This window comes from Hermetia illucens, chromosome 4, assembly GCF_905115235.1.
Source record: "Hermetia illucens chromosome 4, iHerIll2.2.curated.20191125, whole genome shotgun sequence".
In the NCBI taxonomy this organism is placed as follows: Eukaryota; Metazoa; Arthropoda; class Insecta; order Diptera; family Stratiomyidae; genus Hermetia; species Hermetia illucens.
In genome coordinates this window covers 4,421,290-4,447,553 of record NC_051852.1, presented here as the reverse complement: position 1 = coordinate 4,447,553, position 26,264 = coordinate 4,421,290, and the positions used below count along the sequence as shown (strand labels likewise).

At 45.0% G+C, this 26,264-nt stretch overlaps 1 protein-coding gene across 2 annotated transcripts in view; it reads right to left on the bottom strand.

The window, feature by feature from the left end:
• Positions 1-23,538, bottom strand: part of LOC119655773 (G-protein coupled receptor moody) — a 149,092-nt gene extending 125,554 nt beyond the window's left edge. For both annotated transcript variants that reach the window (XM_038061828.1, XM_038061829.1), the window contains exons 1-2: positions 23,231-23,538; positions 7,299-7,486 (exon numbers count right to left, since the gene is read on the bottom strand). In XM_038061828.1, coding sequence (XP_037917756.1) covers positions 7,299-7,486; positions 23,231-23,294 — 252 coding nt within the window. In that variant the 5' untranslated portion in view covers positions 23,295-23,538. The remainder of the gene's footprint in view (positions 1-7,298; positions 7,487-23,230) is intronic.
• Positions 23,539-26,264: the final 2,726 nt, after the last annotated feature.

The following is a 26,264-nucleotide window of genomic DNA, read 5'->3' as shown; positions in this document are numbered from 1 at the left end:
GGAAGAAGAGATTACTCTTGTACTGATGCGACGTCGATGAGATTGGTGAGAAGGGGGGCTAAACCATCAAAGGGCTGGGAAGTAAATAGTACAATTGATTCCCCAACACAAAGACACTGATCAGAACAGACCTAGAGCATGCATCCTCACCAGAAAGCGCAGTGTGAACATCCACTTAATGACGCTGAAGAGGAAAGGCTCATCAGGAAATGCGCGGCAGTGGTGAAGTTTATGCCATCGGCAAATGTTCCAACAGAGGAACGTTAGCAAAGATGTCAAAGCCGGGCTAATGGAACTGGAGGAACTATTGGACCGCATCTCCTTCTACAGGCGAACGTGAGGAGCAGTGGAGGACGATTGGAAACAGCCGAACTTCCCACTGCTTGCGCCAAACGGACCGCAGATAGCCCACTTCAAAGCGAACTGGGAAAAAAGCGGAAAAAGGGCGACGCACCTGAAGGAGACTTCATCAAAGTAGTTTCTAGGGCCGAAAAAAAAGAATGCGAAGAAGCTTAAACGGAAACAACTGACTATGCCGCCTGAGACCCGTCTGTCCAAAGACAAGGAGGCTAACGAAAAGCCAAGAACAACAAGGACAAGGAAACGAAGAAGAACTAGATTGTCGGCTCTGCTCATTAAGCCAACGGAAGGCAAGACATTTGCGGAAGTACTTAGCGAAATCCGCTACAGGATGAAACCCGAAGACAACAGAGCCAAGGTGTCTTCGATACAGAAAACGAGGGGTGGTGGAGTTCTCGTCGAACTGCGCCCGAAGGCAACTAGAAAGAGTACGTTCAGCGAAGCGGTCAAGGGGTTATTGGGGGAGAAGGCCATGTGCTCTCTAGAAATCCGGGATCTTGACTGCCTCATAAAAAAGGTCAAAGTGGAGGAGGCCATAAAGCGTGAATGTCCAGAGGTAATCAATGTCCGGATGGATATCACCTCTGTAAATGCTCGAGACCAAAAACTCGTTGTGTTGGAAGTTCCTGAGCAGTATGCAGCGGTAAAATCAAGTAGTATGCAGGGTACAAATGCGGATAGTCCCCACCAAGCGCTACAGGTGTCTAGACTATGGACACACGTCAGCAACTTGCAAGGGTAGATGCGGCCACGCAGATCACCAAGCGAAGACCTGCAATGAAAGTGAAAGTTACGTTCTCTGCAGGGATCGTGGCGCGCCTGGCGAGACCGTCGCATACACTGCGGGCTCGGGACAGTGTCCAATCTTTAGATCGGAACTGGAAAGGGCTAGGGCGCGAATGGCATGATTCCCATTTTACAAATTAACATGCACCGGAATACAACCGCTCACCAGCTTCTAGCGCTGATCTAGTACTAATCACCGAGCAATGCCGAAACAAGGACAGAGAGATACGGACTGACACCCTTGAGAAGGAGGTGAATTTTAAGCGCCTTGCTCATGTGCAGAGGCGGCAAGCTTTGCGAATGGCGTCTGCTTATCGCACTGTGTCAGAACCGGCCTTGATGGTGATCGTGGGAGTGATCTCCGTTGCCCTCCATGTCAAGAAGCGCCGTAAGGACGAAAAAGGAGAGGTGGTTGCCCGTGAAGAACGTCAATGCACCCTTATCGAGTGGCAACTCAACCGAGTACATGCACCTAAGGAAGGCAATGCTAGTCTTATCCACTGATATGGATTCCAAGCGTACACTTGGCATGGATTCGTGCTCTCACCTTGGTAGGTATGGTAAGTCCCATAAATAATACAATAGAATCTTTATAAATCGTATGGTCAAAACACTGACGGTTTGGTACGAATTAGCGGAAGTCGGGATACGAACTACCGGGATCCCCTTACATAATAAAATGGCAATCTCACCCCCTTACATAGTATGACCTAAATACGTAGTTGCCAGCGACATCTTGATAAGGAAATGGCACGTCAACCACCCCTACATCCCTCAGGGGTCGTTAGCGATTTTTAAACGGGTCGCTTACGATACGGAGTGTGACGTCCCCGAGGTGCCCGAGTAAGTAGTTCTGCCCCCTAGCTGGCAGCATACCTGCGTCCTAGGTAGTAGCCTCGAGAAAGCTTCTCGGTGAAGAGCGAACCGCGAATGACCGGTACACGTCGGGACACACTGGGAGTCTCCGGAGCCGTCGACAACTCTTTGTCGGCGTCGACGGAGTGTTGTGAGCGTAGCTCTGCCAAGGTGGTAGTTGCGACGTATATCAGGAGCCAGCCCCTTCCGGACCCTGGTCGGGAAGTGTGCATTGAACCGGTGTTAGTAGACCGCGTTGCCCCGAGCGAGCGCTGATCCGTCCGTGAATTCCGGGATCAGCTAAGCGTGGGTCAGGCCTTAGGGAACTGTGGTAGCGGCCGTGTCCCCGAGGGTACACCCGTTCAAAGCAAACTCATTGAAATCGCTTTCACGAGGTACGAGTAATTACCACTGTTGAACGGTCGCTAACCTAAATGCAATATACCCTAGTTACCTTGCTAGATATACAAAGAACATTCAAAAACGTTAGTATCAAAGCCATCAAGAAGGATCTAGTAAAAATAATGGAGGGTCCGTTGGGACACGGGGAAGAGCTGAAGGTTAAGTAAGCCTGTGTAGCCTTCCACGCCGAAGATAGTTTTCTAGAAGTACACAGTGGTGGATCGTTCCATCCTAACTTCGTAGGCACTAAGCAAGAAATGCAACAGGAGTAAACTTTATAGTGTTCAAAGAACCACGTATGCAGATGTTGCTGGAGCTTTACAGTTCTGCCCGGAAGATGTCCTCAATGCACTCCTGGTCCTCCTCCCCTCGATCTCCACAATAAATGCGTTATTGCTTGTAGCGCTTCCAGGCTTCTTGAGTTCGAACGTTGAACACCCTAGACGAAATACATCCTGAACTCTGGGCATTCCCAATGGATTATGCATCATGAAAGCTGAGCTTTAAGAGGGAATTTGCGCTTATGCAAGGTTTATGACAAAGTATTCGGTACTCAGGGAGCAAAGATGGTCTGTTTAGTCGGTGGGAGTTTTCTCGGATGCGCATATCGCAGTCGATTCATATGTCTTCCAGTATTCGCCAGTGTATTCCACGCGGAGGTACTGTCCATAGGGAAAGCCTATCGATGGACCATAATCCAAGCCCCACACGTAGCACGGTCATTCTGACCGATATCTAAGCAGGCGTAAACTCTTTGTGTGTAATTTCCAGGCTGGTGGAGCAGTGCAAGGGGCGCGCCGATCAGACTGCGGGACACGCTGGGTTCTTGATAGTAGATAACAGTTTGCTTCCCGCCGGTGCCTCTCAAGGGTGGCACTACCTAACAGCCTTCATATGGCGGAGAGAGTGACAGAAACTCTCAAGAACCTGCTCTACAATTGCCATGCTCTACCTAAAGCCAGGCTGCGGTTACTAGGTAATCAACTGTTTGTGGGCCTCAAAGAGATCTACAGTTTCAGGCTGAAGAAGTTATTGTTCTCTTAGTCTTCCAGCAGTCATGTTCTTAACAGTTCATCGTATCAAAAGAGTGATTTCTGACCTACTTTTTAGCAAACCTTGAACCTCTTAATCTAAATAATAGACCAACTTTTCTCAGACAGAATGCAGAATGTTACATCTAGGACACAGTAGCCACACCGTGGATTCAGCTACCCTCTGCTCTGTCCACCTCCCTCTTTTCACGTTAAGAACGCCTTGGGTGTAACGTCCCACTTTACTCCATGTGACCCCGCTCTGCAATACGATCTCATTTATGGTGTCCAAAGACACTTGATACCCTTCTACCAACAGACGAAATCCATAGCGCTCCCAGTTTCTGCAAAAGAAAAGGGTAAAGCAGGTATTATGTACCACCTCCTTACAGTAAATACATTAGTACGATTATGATTTCCCGATTGTGTGCTGTAATTGTGTGCATATAGACGTCTGATTTGCATCATGGGGACAGATTGGAGTAACTCCTGCTATTACCATTATTGATGGCACCGAGGCCGTAGAATAGGTGGACATAACTTGAGAAGTTTCACCACGTTATACTTGCTCTAGACGCTTGGGGTATATGTTCTTACTTCGGATTCATAAAGAAGGATGGATTGAATCGCACTCATGTGCAAACGACACCTGCTGAACCAAGGAGAGGTAAATAAGCCTCCCTCTCCATTTGAGACCCTTATACCACGCTGTCTACTACATAGACCAAGATACGGCCTTTTAGATAGTCCCTCAATATCCGCAAAAGATAGTTTAGAATATGTATATAATTTGTCAGAGCCTTATAAATCTTGCAGAGTTGAAGGCAATTTTTCTATCTGGCATCACAAGGGGCGCAAATCGCCGACTGTGTCCCTCAACCAGTCTCCCCGCATGGACCACCTCCTCAATCACATCAATTATAGATCGTTCAAAAACGATATTGGTTTGTTGAGAACTTTTCCGCAAAACGTATGGCAATTTCCTCGATGCGTTTGACATACTGAGAAGACGGTACGCTGATGGCGCTTCGTGGTCGTCATTGCCTTTGCTAATCAGCATGAGCCTGGCAATCCCCTTTGAATACTTGAAAATTAGTTTCAGCACTTCGCCTGGTACACCGACGTCCGGCGCCGGGATTTCATGGACTAGACCACCTCTTCCAATTCTTTTGGAGTGAGGAGTTGATATTCCTCAGTGCATCATCGACCAAGTCAGCTCGGATGGGATGGATAGGATTTTTTCTGTCTTCACTGCTTACATGGAATCGGGGCGGTGGGTTATCGATGAGCCTCCCAAGGCCCTATGTGTCCTTGTTAATGTCACTGGATAGCTCCTATCGATAGCGAAGTTTTTGCCTGGCGAATTTTTGGAGGTGTTCCCTTTTTTGCTTTTGTATATTGTGGGGATATAAAGGTTAGCTCACCTTGATCCAATTGGATTGTTGGGCCAAGGATTATTATTATTATTCTTGACTTACTGCCCCACCACATCGTGAGCAATTGCACTCCTGTATATGCTTGACTGGATGTAGATCATCGCGTTTGATTTTTCACTTTTTGCAACTCATCTTTGAATACCAGGCACCGCTTAAAGCCGGGAACATGAGCTACGTCTTGTTTTTACAGATCCCATCCTTGCAAAGAACATAAGATTTTTTCGACGTTCAGGTCTTCATTTTGTGTTCCCAGTCAGGACTGGCTTTTGCTACGCTAATTGCCGAGAGTCGTCAAGCTTCATGAAGCTCGATCTAGGACCAAGAAACATTTAGCACGGTTGGGTAAAATTGTTTCAAAATGATACCACGACACCACAATGAGTCCTGTTTTTAAGGCTTTAGAATAAAGCCAGATTGCTTCCTGTCTGATATAGGTACACTTTGGAAGCAACAACGCATTCCTTTTTGGCAGACAGGAGCACATTAAACAGACATTAAAGCTCCAACTTACGCTAATTATTATTTCGGCAATAGAGTTAGTCCATCTTTGAGGGCAAGGTAGACATCGAGATACAAAAAGCAATATATGTTCGTAGTTCCGGAGGGTATTGTGATTAGGGCATTAGGTTATCGACGTTTCACTACTAACAAAGACCGATTTGTAACAGGGATACGATATCTGCGAAAATTAGTATCTTCAAGTCAAACAGAATTTTGAATTAAGTACAAGTTAAAGGCGTAGGATGCAGTAACCCCTTCAACCTCCGCACTTATTACAAATGGCGCCCAATGTGGGCCCATTTATAGGCCACATGGTTTCTAGGGAAAAATTAGACTGTCAACCCATGTTGCATATTGGCAAACTCACTCAGTTGCAGGCAAAGCCGAACTATCATTGTTTCCTAATTCTCCTAATACCAAGGTGAGACCGATGGTTGCTATTTAGCCCTTACGCCGAGTGCTCTTGGGGCGACCTACTCTCGGCCATCCACTATATGGAAGCAATGGAATTCTCGTCTCTCCATAATGTGTGACCTCTCCACTGCAATTTCTGCCTTCAGATCACCCAACGGTCACTAAAGAGATGTAGCTTTACCTGTGTATCTTCTCTGAATAGTCAGGTTGGTCCCGTCCCCACTCCTAAACGTATATAAATCTACATCAATAGTTCCTTGCTTTAACTTAAATGTGAGCAACTTCAAACTGTTACTCTTTACTAGTTAGTTATTGACGGTTCAATACCAATCGAGACAATCTAATCTCACTGGAAGAGTTCTAATTTATGTCCAGCCACCTCCTCCACTCTCATCTCACCAATTAAACGACACAAATTGCTTTCATTCTGTAACAATCCCTCAGTGAATTCAAAATTGACTTTGCTACGCAAATAACTTGTCCTTTTCACATGTTACCCCTTGAAGTTGATTTATGATGTAGGGACGGATATTTAGTCATGCATGAGATAACTTTCAGTAATTACTTCCATAGTAGCTCCGCTTTGCGACCAGCAATTAACCACCCTCACCTACGAAAAAAGCACAAACGCTTTTTTTCAAACTTTAGAATTTTCAATTAAATATTCTGGTCTGGCTGGGAATGCGATAAAAGATTTTCATGTATAGATTTCGGATACCGCAACGGTTCGAAACAAAGCACATCTCTGGAAACAAAGCACCATTTCTCTCCCGTGTCCTGTCGAACAAGGATAGGTCCTGTGGTCACATGAGAAATGTCATTGTAAGCCGCTTGACTTAATTTCCATTCATCATTCTGTGAAAATGTCATGAGGACCCGAGGTGGTAATGGAACTGATGAAGGGATGAGGTACGTTATCATCAGTGGACTCACGCTTTCTCATTAATCACACCTTCAGGACTATTCCCCGATGGTGCGAAGATTGTAGACACAAACATGTGGGATAGCAAAAGTATCAACCCCAAGTGGTAGGTGTATTGAAATTAAGGTGAGGTATCGGTTGTAAGGACAAAGCTGGATTAGTGAATTCCGACTACATAGTTAATTAAGATACAGATAAATAAGGAAATATCTAAAGCATATGTTGTGTTCTCCACGGTTTTTCTGATTCCTTTTAATTCTGAGTACGTATCCTTGATGAACTGATCCACATAAGTGACTGAAAATAGACCATTTGGGGCACTATCACTAGATAAGTGATAGGATGCCTCCCATGATTACATTAGTGAAAGTAAAGGATGTATCGAAAATAGTCTAACATTGAAACTAAGTAGGTTCCGGTCCTGATTTCAGTTCACGTCCTAGCAAGGTTTCTCTTACTAACTTTCTAACCATATCTCGATAAATCGAAAACTTTTCCAAGTACATCGAGCATCCCTACAAAACCGTATCCTTTATCTAAAGTTGCCTATCTACTGCTTCGTCAAACTATTAAGTTGAACAAAGTACTTACCTTTTTGCAGCGCGCCAACGCTATTATCGTAATTAAATTGCCCGGCACCCCGACCAACATGAAGCAAATGCAAGCTGCCGAAGCGAACGTTAATAATGCCGGCGAGTAACCATGGAAAAGCTCCTCCGTACCTGCTGTCGCGTTGACCAGATGATTCACAGATGATGACGTTGATGAGGCTAGTGTAGCTGAAAATGGTTTTGTCAAATTAAGAAAAATGATGATGCAAAATTACGACCAATTAAAATAGATACTCCCGTTTAAAGGGATCAATTGCTTGTCATTTTGAATTTAGAGATTATTTGGTAATACATTTTTGGATTCATTGGAAATGTCAGTCGTTGAAGATGAAGTTTATAGTAGGGATTATGCTGAGTGTTCAGTGGGATCCATTTTTGAGATGCAAGTATGATTTAATAACAAGCAATAGATATTTAGGCTATACACAAATTCATAGTGAACATTTTGAAGGTTAGTTTGGGAGAACCAGTGCCGGCTCACTTTCAGCCTGAACCTTTCGACCTCTGACCACCCTATCTCGCAAAAAATATCAAATCCGCACCTGATTCGAAAAGTAGTAATTGAAACTTTTCATTTGATACCCCACCTGCGTATGGGTTGATAGGTATCAGTAGGCGTCCCGAGGAGCCAAATTAGCACTGTGACTGACTGCTTTGATAAGAACAAGGAGACAGAGTACAGGTGGCTCAGATCTTCAGAGCCAGCCTATTGCATCCACGAAGGAAAGAAGTTCTCCCATCCTGCAACTGGAGATCTCTCCGAGGTTCTCAAAGAATGGATTACCTAGCGTCCGTAGCCTGGCTCTAGCTAGAGCTGGATAGTCATCAAGGAAATGTCTGAGGGTTTCTCTCTCAACGAATTGTAGAGCATGCCTAGTCTGGCGACATGGTCTCCTATAGGTCAGTGCCTCGTGCAAACCGACGTAATCTTGTATGCATTTGGAAGCGTCTGGTACAAAGACCCTCGCGATCGAGTTTTGTTATGGTGAGTCTTTGCCATCTGAAGTAGAGCGTATAGATTCCACCCTTGACAGTCGCCAGCAGAACACAAATTGTGCCCACCGAAGGACTGCCAAGAGCAAATGCCCGCCTAACCAATTCGTCAACCCGTTCATTCTTCTCACTTTTCCTATGACCGAGAACCCAGAGAAGGATGACTTTGAGCATACCGTCCAGACTTTTCATTGCATATCTGCACTACCCCACGAGCCTGAACAATGTCGCCGCTGAGTACAAAACCTTAATAGTCGTTTGGTTGTCAGTCAGAATGGCTATGTTAAACTTGGGGTTCAGATCATGTCTTAGCCATTGACCAGTTTCCAGTGTCGCCAGTACTTCCGCTTGGAATACATTGGCGAATCCTGGGGGACACTGCATGTATCTGAGAAAACTCCTACACCGACTTCGCAGACCATCTTTTATCCGTCAGTGAAGAATACTGTGTCATATTCTTGCAACTCGTCACCGCTTTTCAACCCTGCCCTATTTGGAAAGTCCACAGCAAAGTTTCTCGTGAAGTGAAGTGAAGTGAACTGACTTGTGTATGGCGTGTCCAGAGTTCCAGAGGAACTTCTAGGATATTACTATGGTCCTAGGGTTTCGCCGTCTAGTAGGCGGACTAACGTAGTCTGACAGCACTGCACGCTACAATATATGCACTGTCGCTATATTAGGAGAACACAATTTTATACAACCTCTGCGCTTGTCGAAGGACACCCCCCCCCCCCTCCCCCCCCCCCCCCCCCTTAAACTCCCTACAAAATTCAAAATTGTTCCAACCCCTGTATGCGTGGGATTGGATAGTATATACATATTTTGTACTAAAAGATTTTGCCGTTCCTGAGAATAGTGCGTGTGACAGACAGACATAGAGACAAGCAGGGTTCAATAAAATTTCCGAAGCAAATATAGTCGCAGTAGTCGCAACTTCCTGAAACTCTAACCATGCCAAACTCGCATGAAAAACCTTCAACTAAGAATTTTCAGTTTGAATGCAAATTTTACTGTTCAGAAGAGTTGCCTGATCGAAAGTGGCTATAGGCATTGTTGACTCTGAATATATTAATTCAAAAACCCAACATGGATATGAATTATATGTATACCGACCGCAATATTGTCGTCTGGTTTGAGCCCAGACAACGGCTTGTTTGTTTAATTTTTGACCAAGTTGTCTCGCAGGACAGAGGTGAGATAGCATCTGAAGAGCTGTTTTTGTCCCGAAGGCGAAACCGCCTGAAAAATCGGGTATTTGCCCCAAAACGAGTGGTCCGTGGATTAAGAAGAAGGAGTTAGTTGCTCCGCAGTATTAATGCAAACTGCCTCCAAATAGATGGGTAGCTCGCAACCACTCTATCCTCAAACATAAAAAGTGATAACCCAGTCTTATTCTTTGTACAAATCTGTATTTCGACAACACATCCGAAACGAAGAAAACAACCAACTGGGAGGCGTTCAAAATGTTCTTCATCAAAGATACATTATTATCTTACCTAGAAACAAGAGAAATGTGTCTCTGATTCACTATGCATCTATCAGGACCCTTCTCTAAGCTCAGCATAAAACGACTTTATTCAACCTTTCTGCTGGATTTCGTGTCAGTAGCTACTACCGTTTTTAAAGTAAGTACTTGTGACAGGCAGACAGACAGGACAAGAATTCCCAATCAGGGCACTCAGGAAGACCTATTTAGGCAACTATCAGTTGGCTATCTGAAAAAGCGTTCAAACTACTGCATCATTCTCGCACGGCTAAAAATAGGCTGGTCATTTTCTAATTCAAAGGGCAAGTTTCCCTCGCGCGTTGTTTCAGATGTCGAGAATTTGGCCACATTGCCGGGAAATGTACGGATGACTGTGATCCGTCGAACCCGTGTAGAAAATGTGGAGTAGAAGACCATATATTTAGGGAGTACAAAGCTGACTCTAAATCTATGCGCTACAAGGGGGAAAGGTGGACTTGACTCTTAGCATATCGCAGTTAGCAGCAGCTGTCCAATGTTTAGGAGAATCTTGGACGCTATGAAGAAATAAGATTGACATAAATCAATCCCAATGGGAGGCAGCGTCGGACCTATTCTCACAGAGCCTCAAGGAAATCAAACTAACCATAATCAGCTATCCTTCTTGGACAATAACAACGAGGCCTGGACCGAAGCAACATGGCGTGTGTCAAATCAGACCACCCAAAAGTTATGGAGTTTCCAGCAGTTGGATTCGCCAGGGGAAAAATAACTGGCAACTATATATACACTTGCCATGCTCCTCCAAGGATGACGATGGCACAATACGAGGGATTGCAAAATATTCTTGTTCCAGATGCAAGAATTCGAAGCGTGAAAATCATAGCGGATGATTGCAAAGCATTGGGTCGTTATTGAAGGAATCCAACTTCAAAAGCAGGAGCCTTATTTTACTTATGACTTTTGTGGAGCATAACTTGGTGCTTGCAAACCCCAGAAATGTTTCACTATTTTTAGGTTCAGGCTTTGGCAAAAAGTCATATAACTTGAATACCCCATTGGTGTAGAGAACGGTCTGCGAGCACTATACTCACTACGACCATCAGGCAATCTTCCTCCAAATTGAAAATGGACACTACAGCGGTGTGAGCTCCTTCGTATCGGAAACTGGAAAGTAGGACTGATCCTTGAAAACGTTTGATGAAAATGGGTTCGAAGAGATATTATTGGAAGACCATGATCGCAATGGTCCGGCTTCAGAAAGCGTAGCACAAATAATGACAGGCATAACAAGAGCAAGCGATGCTCTCAAACCGAGGCGGTGAATCCACGGCGGTCATACTATTGATGGAACGAAGAAATGGTTTGGACCAAGAAGGATCTGCCAACGTTCCAAAGCGAGACCAAACTTGGTCGAGAAACCGGAAATATACGCAACCTTTAGGCTTAACCAGGCTATAAACACCAAAAAGCGGGAATTGAAAAACGTTTCCGCGGATGCAGGTCTAAACTCTTGTGACACAGCGTACAGGCTTGTTATGGAGAAGGTGATAGAGCGAAGATGGCAACTAACATGCCCGAATTATCTTCTCAATGTTGTGATGAACCTGACAAATAACCTACCCGAATTTTCTTCTTGGTATAGTGACGGCACTTTTCCTCCTGCATAAAGCGAAGAAGTATAAACAAGCGTTGAACTATACCTCCGGTGATTGGGGACAAACTCGCTGATATTTGAAGGAGAATCAGTGATGATGAAACTCCCACTTTGGATGCCGTTCCCAATAGAATTCTTAAACTCACTGTTATGATCAGACCTGATTGACTTTTCAGCGTATTTGACGCTTACATGAAAGAAGAGTATTCCTGCTGTTTTACTACCGGAGGCAAATACGAGAAGCAACCGGAAGCCCCATCATCTGATCATCATCATCATCTGATCTGCTAGAACGGGTAACCTACAATCGACTTCTGCCTATCATAGGGTCTCCCTAATTGCTTGCTACTCGAAAGTTATGTACCTTTCGGAAAGGACACATTGGTACAATACTGATAAAGACTCAAGCAGTGCGCCATAACAGCATGAGTCCCCCAGAGTTGGGTGTTGGATCCTCTCCTGTGAAATATGATGTGCATTGGGGTCCTTGTTCTTCCCATGCCGAAAAAGGCCAATATAATCGGTTTCGGGTGTGGTTGTCAGTGTAGCTGAATATGATTCGACTTGACCTTTTAGAACCAAAGACGAAGGTGGTCTTGACTACCTATCGTAGAAAAAAAAATATGATTAGTAATCGTGTTGATTACATCACCACTTCAAAGTCGGTTGTCCAATATCTGGACGGAGTAAACAGGTGTGCAGCGTCTTCAGAACAATCTCAGGCGAGGCAGAGTGGCTTATTGCGGAAATGGTTCCGTTGGACATTCAGGCAAGTGAGGCACGCTGTCCGGCTGGGAGTCACTGGAAAAGTGACAGCAACGTTGGAATGACTCTCTGAAAATCAGCCTAAACCCACAAAACATCATCAGGGAAACGCTAAGGTTTGAGGCAAACTGTTGCGCGGTGAACTCCGTAATCGAAAAGATGGAGGGCCCGAAGTCCTCACGAAGTAATATTTTTGGAGGATTGCGGAAGAAGAAGAAAGTGGAGGTTATTTTATTGAATGAGAATCCCACACACTGCTGCAACTTGGCACAGTAGTGCCCTTCTGAGATTTCCACCACCAGCCATAAAAAAGAAAGACAAATAGACAGACACACCGATACCGATTTTAAAAAGTTTGTAGTTTCAACGAAGCCTTTGAAATGGATCAAAAGCATGGATCCCAATAATAATAATAGTCTCTGGAGCAACAAGAGAGAGAGCCTGGAAGTGTGCTAGAGCACTTAATTCAAGACCGTAACAGTCCACTATAGGATTACAGTACCCTATAGGAGACAATATGGTCTGTATTGCGCTCGCCCGAGATTATTACCCTGATTTGACTCAGATGCTCATTCATAGCGGAGTCGACTGGTATCCGATGTCAAATCACGATACAAATTCCGCTGCCACCAGTGAGATTTGAACCGCGACCTTCCCTACGGATCCCAACAATGCACGGGTAAAATAGATTATGGTTTCACAAAGAAGGCAAAGTTGAAACCATTGAAATTTCCGTTCAGTAAAAGATATTCTCGGAAGCAGATTCCAACAAGCCGGGAAACTGCAAGCTGCGTGCTTCAGGTATGAAAGGTTTTGTGTATTTCTTTTTCAAAGCCATTTGAATAGATGCATATATTCATCATCATCATCAATGGTGCAACAACCGGTGTCCGGTCTAGACCTGCCTTAATAAGGAACTCCAGACACCCCGGTTTTGCGACAAAGTCCACCAATTCAATATTACTAAAAGCTGTCTGGCGTCCTGACCTACGCCATAGCTCCATCTCAGGCAGAGTCTGCCTCGTCTTCTTTTTCTACCATAAATATTGCCCTTATAAACTTACCGGGCTGGATCATCCTCATCCATACGGATTAAGTGACCCGCCCACCGTAACTTATTGAGCCGCCTTTTATCCACAACCAGACGGTCATGGTATCGCTCATAGATACCAGGAGACTACGGGATTGTCCATCCTCATGTAGGGGCCCAAAATTCTTCGGAGGATTCTTCTATCGAAAGCCGACCACTTTCTCGAGGGCCAGGTTAAAGAAGACGCTAAAGAGCCGCTCAAAGTGCTGTGATTCGCTGTTTTGATGTTAAAAACTCCTAAGACCATGACTTAGTGTGTGATAAGAACAAGGAGACAGAATACAGCTGACTCAGATTTTCAGAGCCAACCTATTGCATCCACGAAGGAAAGAAGTTCTCCCATCCTGCAACTAGAGATCACTCCAAGGTTCTCAAAGAATGGATTACCTGGCGTCCGTAGCCTGGCTCTAGCTAGAGTTGGGCAGTCATCAAGGAAATGTCTGAGGGTGTTTCTCTCTCTACTCCGCAGCTTCAGTAATGCGAATTGTAAGGTATGCCTAGTCGGGCGGCATGGTCCCCTATAGGTGAGTGCCTCGTGCAGACCGACGTAACCTTGTATGCATTTGCACCCGTCTGGTACAAAAGCTCTCGCGATCGAGTTTTGTTATGGTGAACCTTGTCCTGTCCATCATCTGAGGTCCACGGCAGCTAAGCAGAGCGAATAGATTCCAACCGTGGCAGTCACAGAACACAAACTGTGCCCACCGGAGGACTGCCAAGAACAGGTCCCTGTCTGACCGAAAGTTTATTCCCCTCAATGTTCCTATGACCGGGAACCCAGAAGAGGATAACTTTGAACGTGCCGTCCAGACTTTCCACTGCATTTCTGTACTGCGCCACCAACTTGGATCATGTCACTTCTGAGTGCAAAACCTTAAGTGTCACTTAGTTGTCGGTTAGAATGGCTATGTTACACTTGGGGTTCAGATCATACCTTAGCCATTGACCAGTTTCCAGTGTCGCCAGTACTTCCGCTTGGAATACATTGGCGAATCCTGGGAGACCATATGACTCGGGTACACTGCATGTATCTGAGAAAACTCCCACACCAACTTCGCAGACCATCTTTTATCCGTCAGTGAAGAATACTATGCCATATTCTTGCAACTCGTCACCGCATTTCAACTCTTCCCTATTTGGAAAGTTCACGGTAAAGTTTCTCGTGAAGTTTGACTTGTGTATGGCGTGTCCAGAGCTCCAAAGGAACTTCTAGGATATTACTATGGTCCTAGGGTTTCGCCGTCTAGCAGATGGACTAACGTAGTCTAACAGCACTGCCCGATGCAATATATTTAATGTCGCTATATTCGGAAAACAAAATTTTACACAACCTCAGCGCTTGACCGAAAGTGGCTATAGGTATTATTGACTCTGAATATATTAATTCAAAAACCCAACATGGATATGAATTATATGTATACCGGCCGCAATATTGTCGGCTGGTCTGAGTCTGTGTTTTTATTTTCGGCCAAGTTGCTTCACAGGACAGAGGTGGGTCATCATCTGAAGAGTTGTTTTTGTCTTGAAGACGAAGTCATCTGAAAGTCGGATATTTGCCCAAAAAAGAGTGGCCCGTGCACTAGGAAGGAGTTAGCTGCTCGTCAAAATTAATTCGAACTGCTTGCAATAGATACACGGAAAAATTTCGCAGATAGACCATCAAGGCCGGCGACCTTACTCCATTTGAGCGAGTTGAGCCCCCAAACCAAAGCTTAACTGACAATGTGGCAGGCCCGGTGACGAGGCGATGAAAAGTGCGCAAATCTTCAAACGTTGTGGTTGCGGTCACCAAGACCATGTCTTTCCATTACTTGGTGTTATCAGAGCCTACCTTGGCATTCAGACCACCCATCACCATTAGGAAGCCTCTCCTGAACGACTTGTAATTACTCGTAGAAAGCATCCTTCTCTACTATATCGAGTAATTAGCTCCTAAGTCATGAGAGCGTGCAGCTGTCACCAAGAGTCCGACACCGAATTCACGCTTGCTACCATCAGGTTTTCCAGATTACAGAAGCACGACAGCGCAAGAAGAGGGAGAAGTAGTCTCCAGAGTCCCACCATCTAACTTCGCTTAGACTCATATTGTCTGGAGTTTATCGAGTTTCGAATTTTGAAGGTTGCTAGTCCAAAAGTTTCAATCTATTTCAATTATTTACGGAGGAAGTTCGAACGAAAGGTTCCAAATCATGTCACGTGGTGGAGGAATGCTCTCCACACTAAGGAGAGGGAAGTCCGTCGCCTGAGAAAGAAATTCTAAAGGGCACGACGTCAAAGTTTTGTCAATTCCTATATTGAGGTTGACCAACCTAGGCTCGCCAATAGGCGAGACGTTTCGTCTTATAAAGAGTTATTAAGGCCGTCAAAAGAAGAAGATAGAAGGCGTTTCGTCGGTGATCATAGCGTCCATCATTGGGAAAATGATCTACCAGATATGTAAAGGAAAACGAAGTCACGACAGTGCCGGTATCAAGGTAAATTGATAGTTTATGCTAAAATTGCGTGATAGTGTTTCTGCCTTACTAGATGAACTATTTTCGAGATCCTTGCGTTCGATGTCTCCTGCCGATCGCACTGAAGTGGGGTAAGAAATTCCTCCTCTGCTGTCTTGGGAGATCGAAGGTAGCATGGCGAGACTCAGCTATTGGAAATCACCTGGCCGCGATGGGATGAATGGCAAGATGTACAAAGCTATCTGGCGAGCCATGTCATCTCATGTCCAGTGTCTATTTGAGTGTTTTTTACAGGAGCGTTATATCTCTGTTTTTTGAAAGACTGACATTGTTGTTATTCTCCCCAAACCACCAGGGAAGGATACAAGTAAACCTCGATCGGAGAGAGTCATATTTTTTCTTTCGGCTTTTCGCAAGATTTCATAGAGGGTTAAGGTCCAGCAAGTGACGGTAAAAACATCCCATCGGCTGTCGAACAGGCAGTATGGCTTCCAAACTGCCAGGTCCATCGATAACGCCTTAATATATATGAAAAATTTCATTGTCCATTGCGTCAGCAGCCTAAATTGGTTGTCCATGTTGTCAAAATTTTGTGAGTGGGACCGCCAGGAATTAGTTCTGTAAAAGAGCTAATTCCATGGTAGGAAAGCGTTCGTTATGGAACCTGATAATGGATGAACGGTTAGGTGAGATAACTTTCGTGGTAAAACCCGTTGCTTACGCGGATGATCTCCTGATTTGTTGAGAGAAACAGCTGTCTTGAAGTGGCATATTGAGTACATGCGCATAGTTAATAACGGATAAAACTGTCATGATGATGCTGAAGAGCTATCTATGTCGCCCGTCATCACTTAAATCGAACGGAATATGGTTGAATACCGAGAGTAAGTTACATACTTCAAAGTCACAAGCGCGGAGCGTAAGTCATTGTTACCCGCACCTGGTTGAGCTCAGGTGGCGTTTTGCTAAATTTCGGTATATGTTGAGGCGTGTTATGTGGTATAAATAGGATCTAAGCAGGAGAGCTGCTAGATCAATATATGTGGGACACTTTGTTATGTGGTCTACCTAGGGATGCAATGTGTTGTATGACCTTTCGTTGACGACGAAAGGGAGGAAAGTGCTCTAGGCTTGTCAGTGAATGGCATTGTCAACGTGCTTCCCCGTATTTTGGATAGTTTTGATCGACGGCATGCGTGTATTGTTGGGTATTCCTCCTCTTAATTTAGAGGTAGTCCGGCGTACCATTGCCTACACGATCAGGAGGGACGTACGTTTGCTATAAACGGAGCTTGTTAGGGGTGGTGATAACATTTAAGTGCAGCTTAGATGGAACGAAAGTGCGAAAGGTAGGGTCATATATCAGTGCGTGAAATGTGTGTCTGCCTGAAGGGGCTATATCGTGGATTTTGGAAATCGGGGGTTTTTTGTGATGGGGTATGGTAGTGTGAATCGTGTCAGCCATGACATTGCAAAACAATTTTTGACGGTGAAAATTATTTTTCGGTGTCAGTTGGAGTTCGAGAAGTTAGGTAGGAGGAGAGAGGTCATCCCTCTCAATTCAATTAAATAATTTAAATTAAGTTAAAGGAATAAAAATAAAAATAATTAATATTTAAAAGGAATAGAATAAAGTGTTAAATTACAGTAGATTGAATGAGTTTCTTTTCTCGAGAAACCTTGCGTCGAATCAGGCCTGTATTTTGTTTGGGGCAGACTTAGAGAACTGGTTTCATGTCCAGTGAACTGTGACATCCGCAATCTGGAAGACATGGGCGCTCAGGTAGTTATCTATGTTTTTAGTCAGTGCCTTGGAAACATACGCGCGTGCTTCCTTGCTGCGACGCAGGGAGTTCCTGGACGCTGCTTCGGTGGGACTGGGAAGGATAGCCAGCTGTTCCTTGTGTTTTGTGTTAATGTTGTCTTGCGACGTCTAATGTATTGTTCTGTATGCAGAGCGGTATTTGATTGGTAGAAAGGTTTCATTTCATTCAGTTTTCTGACATGGACTGATTCCAGTCAGACCCTTAGAGCCTGCATGTGAAGTGGCTCTTGTCACGAAGCCTCACCGGAGGTTATATGGTACCATGGAAAGCAGAATGGCCTCTGAAAGCATATGTTCCGGGAGAATTCCTGGAGGATGTGTTCTGGGCTCGGTTATTTGCAGTTAGCCCCCTTCCGGGTGTTTCATGGTATTTGTGCCCATATCGCAGGCGGAGCTCTTTGAGGGTTCAAGCGTGAAATTGCACTGTATAATTCGGGCCGTACTCCTTAGTTGCGGCAGAGGTGGTGGATAGACCTCGCATTCCGCTGGTATGAATTCTGGTCCTGCACTTAATATTAACCAGTACCACGATGCTAGTTACAGCGAGGTTCTGATTGTGATTGCCAGAAATTAACCCATGTCCGAAGAGGACGATGGAATTATGCATACATGGCAGGCACTCAAGTTTAAACTCCAGAACTTTTATCCCTTTTAGTCGCCTAATAATAATAGTAATAACACAACCTCGGCCACCATCAGGGAGCGTGTTCGACTTGAGGTCATCGGGGAAACTAGTGACCTCTACAAATTCATCACGTCCATTATTAGTGGAAGGATCAATACGCACCTCAAGACCAACAATATTCTGTCCGAGGAGCAAAAGGACTGCCGAGTTGTGTCAAGGGGTTGCAAAGAGCAACTCATTATCGACTCGGTAGTTGTAGGACAAGAAACTAGAGGTCAAAGAACCTCTTAGTGCTATATCGATTATGCCAAGGCTTTTGCTAGCGTTCCGCATACCTGGCTAATCGATATCCTACATCTGTATCGCATTGATCCGAAACTAATAAAGTCTTTGGCGACAGTCATGGAAGGGTGGCATACCACCTTATCGGTGCGTACATCTGAGGGTGCTTATACCTCAGAGCCCATCCGTTATACGGAGGGAGCATCTTCCAGGGGGATTCGTTGAGTCCTCTTGGTTTTGTACGGCACTGAACCCCCTTTCATGGCTACTGAATGATGCTAGAGGGCATGGTTTTGCAATAAAGTATGGCCTGCGTGTTAAGTGCGAACTGACACACTTGATGTACTTAGATGACATCAGGCTGTATGCTGGTACTGACAACCATCTTAGAAGTCTGTTTGCGAATAATAGACATGTTCAGCCGTGATATTCAAATGGAGTTTGGATTAGACAAGTGTCGAATCCAAGCCATCCGCAAAGGTTATCACGAGCCACATGCCGGACATAGCATTGGTGACCTGCGCATCGAAGCTATGACCGAGACAGACTTCCACAAGTACCTAGGAATTCTGCAAGGAACCCATGGTCGAGTGGGTGATTTGAAGGATGCTCTGCTGTCTGAATTCCTGCGACGTGTAAAGTTGGTTCTGAAATTGCATTTCTCGGGGAAGAATAAAATAAGCGCGTTGAATATATTCGCTATCCCTCCCCTGGCCCATGCATTCGGAATATTGCCGTGGACGAAGATCGATCTGGAAAACGTCCAGCGGCGGATACGGACAACTATGTCCAAATTCGAATGCATCATCTAAAGTCTGCCGCGGAGCTGATGAACCTGCCTCGTGACATCGGAGGAAGGGGGGCGTGGTTGACGTGGCGGCACAAAATCATCGCCAAGTCGACTCGCTGCGCGCTTATTTTTACAGCAAAGAGCAGGCGAGTCCCTTGTATGCGGCTGTCTGTAAGGCAGACTGTGGGCTGACTCCACTTAACTTGAAGGATTCGATCTTTCAATCCTCTGAGTGAGGTGAAGTCGGACCTAGAGCGGATCGATGAATGGAAGTCGAAGGCAATGTACGGTAAATACGTGAATTGCCTTTGGCAGCCATTTGTCGATTTGCATTTGTCGAACTGATGGCTGTGTGCTGGGGAGCTCTTTGATTGAGACGGAGGGGTTCATGTGTACCATTCGTCACCCGAACTTATAAAAGCTCATCTCGAAAGAACTGGTGGAGAACGACCAGTGCAGAATGTGTGGTTCGGTGTTAGAGACGTTGGACCATCTTATTTCTGGCTGTAACAGGCACCGGTGCCATACATCACCAGGCATAATGCTATATGTAAGGTTATCCATCAAAACCTTGCATACAAGCATGGGCTGATCACGGGAACATGTCGGTTTACCGATATGAGCCGCAAGCTGTACTTGATAGTTCTGCTTACAGCATGTATTGGACCGGCAAGTTCTGACTGATCGCCATACTGCACATAACAAGCCCGACGTACTGTCAGTTGGCAAGACGGGTCGCTCCGCGTATATTATTGATGTTGCTATCCCCCATAATAGCAACATTGAACGGAAATACGTGGAGAAGAAGAGTGAACTATGAGCCATTGGCTCGGGAAATCAAAGAAATTTGGCGTCTCGAGCGGGTGGTCGTAGTTCCCATAATATTGTCAGCTACAGGTATTGTACCTAAATCCCTCACGGCTTCCCTTGATGTCCTGGGACTTTCGCACAGTCTGGTTCAAACCATGCAGAAGTACACCCATTCTGCATACGTGCTCGATGTTGCGGGAGTACTCGACGGATTTCTCCACTGACCTACCACCGGCCACCACCACCAGCGCCCCTTAGTTTTTAAGTAGACAGGATCGTCCGAGCCTAAATGCTTGGCACCTAGTGCTGGTATTAGGTAAAATCTGGCATCTGCCGAGATTATGATAACTCGATAATAATCGCTGCCGCAACAATCCATATTGAATCAAGGCCTTGAAGTGTGTTAGAGCACTTCATTCAAGACCGTAACGGTTCACCACAGTACATTGTGGGAGGCAATGTGGTCAGCATTGCGCTCGCCCGAGATTATTGCCCTGATTTTGACTCTGGTACTCATTCACAGCTGAGTCGACTGGTGTCCCGACATCCAGTTACGATAACAAATTCCTCTGTCCCCAGCGAGATTTGAACCGCGACCTTCCGCTACGAGAGCCTAGCGCTTGAAAGTATATGCTCCACGGGAATTCCTGGGGGATGTATTCTCACCCGGTTATTTGAAGTTGGTCCCCTTCTGGGTGTTTCATAGTATTTGCATCTATATCGTAGGCAGAGCTTCTTGAGGGCTCAAGTTTGAAGTTACACTGTACAATTCGGGGGTCGGACTCCTCAGTTGCAGCAAAGGTGGTGGATAGACCTCGCATCCACTGGTATGAAGTCTGGTCCCACTCAATATTAACGATGATTTTGGTCTGAAAATTAACCCATGCCCGAAGAGGGATTCTAGAATTATGCTTACATGGAAGGCACTCATGTTAACCCTCAGGACTTTTATCGTTTTTTGGCGCTATTACTGTTAGCAGGGAACACTTTGGGTGTATTCTTTTCCAAGTTTGGAACCCTTTATTGCTAATACTTAATGAAATTGACATAATAAAATCAAAGTAAGGCACAAAACTAACTCACGGTAATTTATTTATTTAATTAACGGACAACAAACAGAGAAAATTCCAATTAATTATTGTCCTCAGGAGGAGGAGAAAGCAAAAAACTTATCCTACGTTTTAAAACTGCTTAAAGTAGGGAAGTTAAAGGATCAAGCTGTTTTGCATTATAATTTCGGCAAAGCCTGGGAATCGGGGAATGAAAATAGACTGCGAGCTCTGCGAAGGGCACGTTGAAATGTCTGCGCTATGTGTGTTATAAGGACGCAGGACGGCTGGTGATCTGGTCAGCGGCGGAGCAGTCCATCAGACCCGAAGAGAAGTTTGAAGAATGTGCATAGATCCAGATAGACGCTGTGGTAGGAAGGGAAGGTTCAGAAAGCGGAGGCGGGAGGGGTAGTCCACACGAGGGAAGCTTTTCTTAAAGAAGAGGGAACGGGTGAATTTACGTTGCACATTTTCAAGGGCAAGACAATCACAGTTACGGGAGGGAGACCAGATCACGGAGCAATACTCGAGGGTATTCCTCACAAGGGAATTGAAGAGAGCTAAGGAGGGTTGGATGTAGTCAAAATCAGAGGAGGAGCGAAGAATAAAGCCTGACAATTTTGCTACTCGATTGATGACATCGAGGCAATGGGTGTCAAAGTGGAGCTTATTGTCGAAAGTGACTCCGAGGTCTTGAATGGAATTTAAGCAGGATAAGGAATGTCCGTCAAGGGAGTAGGAGAAAGAAGTGGGTGAGGATTTTAGGGAGTAGCGCATAGAGTGACACTTTCTGACGTTTAGCGCTAAACCATTAGTCGAGCACCAACGAACCAGAGTGTCCAGGTTAGATTGAAGGGAAACACAGTCCATAGGCGACGATATAGCGGAAAACAGCTTAAGGTCGTCTGCGTAGAGCAAACAGGGAGAAGTATGGAGGGGAGGAAGGTGGTTAACAAAAAATAAAAATAACAATGGACCCAGAATAGACCCCTATGGGACGCCAGAAGAGCGAGAGAAGGAGCGGGAAGTACAGCCGTCAAAAGAGACGCGGCAGGATCGGTTGGAAAGGTAAGAGGCAAGCCATAAAACAAGTGGTATGGGAACGTTTAGGGACGAGAGTTTGGATAGAAGTATCTTGTGATTTACAGTGTCGAAGGCTTTCGCGAAGTCAGTGTAAATGGTATGCACTTCTTGCCGTGAATTTAGACATTTGGCGACAAAGTTGGTAAAGTCAAGCAGGTTGGAGGCAGTGGACCTACGTTTAACGAAGCCGTGTCGCTCTTTCACTATGTATTGGCGAAAGTGGGCGGACAACCAATCGCTGACATATCTTTCCAGGATTTTGGAACAGGAGGAGAGGAGGGAAATGGAACGGTAATTCTCGGCAAGCGAACGATCGCCACTTTTGTGAATGGGGATAATGAGAGCCTCTTTTCACAAGCAGGGAAAATGATTCTCTTCAAGGCTTTTGGTGAAAATAAGAGACAAGAGACATACGTTTGGCGGAAGGACACGTATGGTAACAGAATCGTAGGAGGAGGAGGAGGAGAAGATGATTTCGGCACGGAGAGGGGACTTAACAGCTATTAGGGCACCTCCGCCAATTGTCTTGCCAAGCGCAACGCAATCTCTGTCACAACGAAAAACAGAGTAACCTTCGAGGAGCTCAGAATCTAAAATCCTGTCATCCAGCCTCTGATAAGGCTTAACGAAGACCCCCTGTGGCCAAAAGCAGGATTGGACGATAGCATCGAAGTCATGGGGATATGTCACTTTGAAGGAAGCTATCACTCGGTCAGGAGAGCCATCCTTCGTCAGCTTCACACAGGAAAAATGGTAATGGCAAGCATCTGTGCTCAGCCGACCCTCCACTGAAGTATTCTATTCTCAAATGAATGCATACTTTCAAATATGGAATGCCAAAATTTATATTCTAAAAAATCAATAAAAATCTCCTTGAGACAGTGCGAAACCATATTACGCAGGATAACATTCTCAAGCTCCCAAATCAAATCAACTCTTCCACTTTAAGGTCCTCAGATTTCCGAGAAAGTAAATAAATCATAAAAGCGGTGACAACATAAAAAATATATAAAATCGTCAATTACCGTCTATTCCTAATGTATCCGTAACGTTCACCAGTACGGATGGAAAAACAACGTCGTCATCCATGTTGCATCAACGCTAAATGCACATATACTTTGTCGTCTATCGAAAATCCCAAATCAAAAATATCCTTTGGTGGTTTTCTCCCTTTCTCGGTGGCGTAGGGAAGGGGCGAAAGTTAGAATTTCGTTTACCTTCTAGTAATGCACTTAACCGACGATTTTTATTACGTATTTAGTTGCCCCAAAATTCGACTATCAGTGGTTCGACAACTTTGTTGGGACATTGCTCCTTCGATCATTAAGGATGCTGGTATCTAGAAAAAAAGGAAAAAATAAATGGATCACATGACGAACTGGTATTACATGTTAATGAAGAAAGTATGTTAGTGGCGAAGTAAACACAATCAGGGGAGATTGCAAGGATGTAAAGGTCCTTTATGGTTACGCGATCATATGGGGAGGTGCAATCAAAACTAGCAGACGAATCTTATGAGAATGCAGTGTCGGGGCTATAAAATGCAAGAGCAATATAGCTTTTTATTGCCAATACTGCAGTAAAGTCCTTGTTAGGCGACTAAAGGATAACCTCCAGAAAGGAAAGTGATGTATCATGGTTCAAGCATTTTTTCGAAATAAGCTGGGCGTGGAGATTTATAGACATTTTATTACTGAATTTCATATTCCGAAAAAATGTGCTGGATTTCTTGGACTTCATCGATTCTTACGCATATAAATATGATTATTTCGCAATTGTCATCTCAGCAAGCAACGTGCACAATAGATTCTAAGATAATCTTCCGCCACGTAAAAGAGGATGTGGCTATTTCTGCATGTTCAAGTCTATTTTCGACCAACTACAATCCGGGAATGAGCGCTTTCCATTTTACATTCTGCACTCAACCCCAAACAGCTTCACACCTTGACGCGGTATGGTTACGAACGGATCTAGTGAGTTCAAACGATTCCCCGACAACCCTCTTCTACGATCAACTCACTTTTCGCCGGATAAATGCTTGTTTATCGACTGGAAAGAATTACACTTTCGGTGGAATAAACATTTCTGAATGTTTACGTCATATTCCAAAATTCTTTTCCTCAATTTTCAATATAATTTGGAAAACTTATTCATCGGAATTGTTGTACTTAGATCCCACTTACGATATGTTCCCAGGGGAGTATATAGATGCATCGGGGGTGGGCGGACACCTTGTTAGCTGGGATAAATATGAGGGATATTGTGGGCGCCAATAGGAGAACTAAGCCGAGTGGCAACAAAGCAATAGTACACATGGCGGGTGTTAAGTGACGACTGTTTAGGTGATCTGAAAAGAAATCACACAAAACGGAAACAGCAGAGATCGAGATTGTAGTTAATTTAATGAAAATTATAGGATATTTGTATGCAATTTTTCAAACAGTGCCTGGCGATGAAAGCTATAGGTCACCAGGAAAATTTGGGAACGTTCACCGGTGGGAGGAAATTGGCTAGAAACAGGTAGAGTTTGCACTTCCCTTGCATGACCTTGGACTCATTCTGTATCTTTGCTATTTACGAATTCATGTTAGGCGTTTCGATTTTTTATACCAATTCCCACAATAAACTTATTAGTATCTGCATAGTACCTAGCCAGTTGGGAATTCCAAGCCTTTATTTTCGAGTCGTCTTGTGAGGCTGCAAGACGTTCCAAATTTGGCGCCGGTCCTTCGAACCAGATAGGCAAGTAGATACAAGTGAACAAGTACCAATTCCTCTTCTTTAAGCGGAAAGGGTAATGTTGGAACTACAAGAACTCAACTTCAAGGCAGTACAATGCATCATAACAGATTACAGGAAGGACATCGAGTCACGCATAACTTGGCGTACTTCTAGATCAGATTGGAGAAATGTAACACATAAGGGGTCCTCAGAGGTGGCGTTAGGAACACGGGGCGGCTACCCTGTCGGCTGAACCAAAACCAAACGGCCAAGGGGAACCTCCATAGTGATGGCGCCCGAAGACGCTGTGCGACATTGGTTTGCCGGCCGTGATGCAGTAGGCGAATGCTCCAGACCCGAGTCTGCTTGGGGACTCATCTGAAGTGGCAATAGGCCACGAAACCTTACCAAGGGTATATTGATACCATGGGAACCGGGAGAGCCCTTGAATTCACATATTTCAGGAGAATTCCTGTTCTATGTGCGTTCAGCTCGGTTGTTGCGGTTGGCCCCCTAGGGAGAGCTTCGTCGGAGGGTTGTTGGTTACGTTCAAGCGAACAGAGATCTTCGGGCCTCAGTGTGGTGTTGCGTTTCAACACGGGCGCCGCACTCCTTAGTTCGGTAGAGATTTGGGTAGGTCTTGCATTCACCAGTATGAATTCTGAGCCATGCAGTCGGTATAGACTGGTACCGGTGCAGCTTGCTACAGAGGGGCTCTGATTGTGGTCACGAAATCAATCCGTGTTTGAAGAAGACCGTAATATTAAGTCCCAGAGACAGGTACCCACGACAAACCATAGAGACGTAGCACATAAGGAACTGGCAACGAGAACGCAATCTCTCATGAAGTATACGGAGGAGTATGGGGCATTCGAAAGTAAGCGAAAAGAGGAACATACTCCGATCAGAAGCAGCATCGGGAGGCGTTAGCAGTTCAAAGGCATCATTAAAGTTGGAGAGAATTGAGATTCCGTCATTTAATGGGACCTACATCCATTGGTTTGCCCATTGGATCTCTTCAAAAGCATGGTCCATGAGAACACTAGCCTCAACCCAGTTCAAAAAATCCAGTGTCTCCGGAACTCAATGTGTGACGAAGCATACCAGCTTATTAACCACCTTAGCATAACACAGGTGACTGTGTGTGTGTTTCAGGTGGAGGAGAGGCAGAGCCTCTGGACACTCATGACTTAGTGGACCATTGTACTCGATTCCCTGCCGTCTAACGTAATATCCCGTGTTGTTACTTTTATTTTGCAAATACCGTAATTCGGGAACAACTTGTTCCCTTCATCAGGGAGAAGAAGTGAAGGGAACAAGTGGAACAAGTCAAGGACT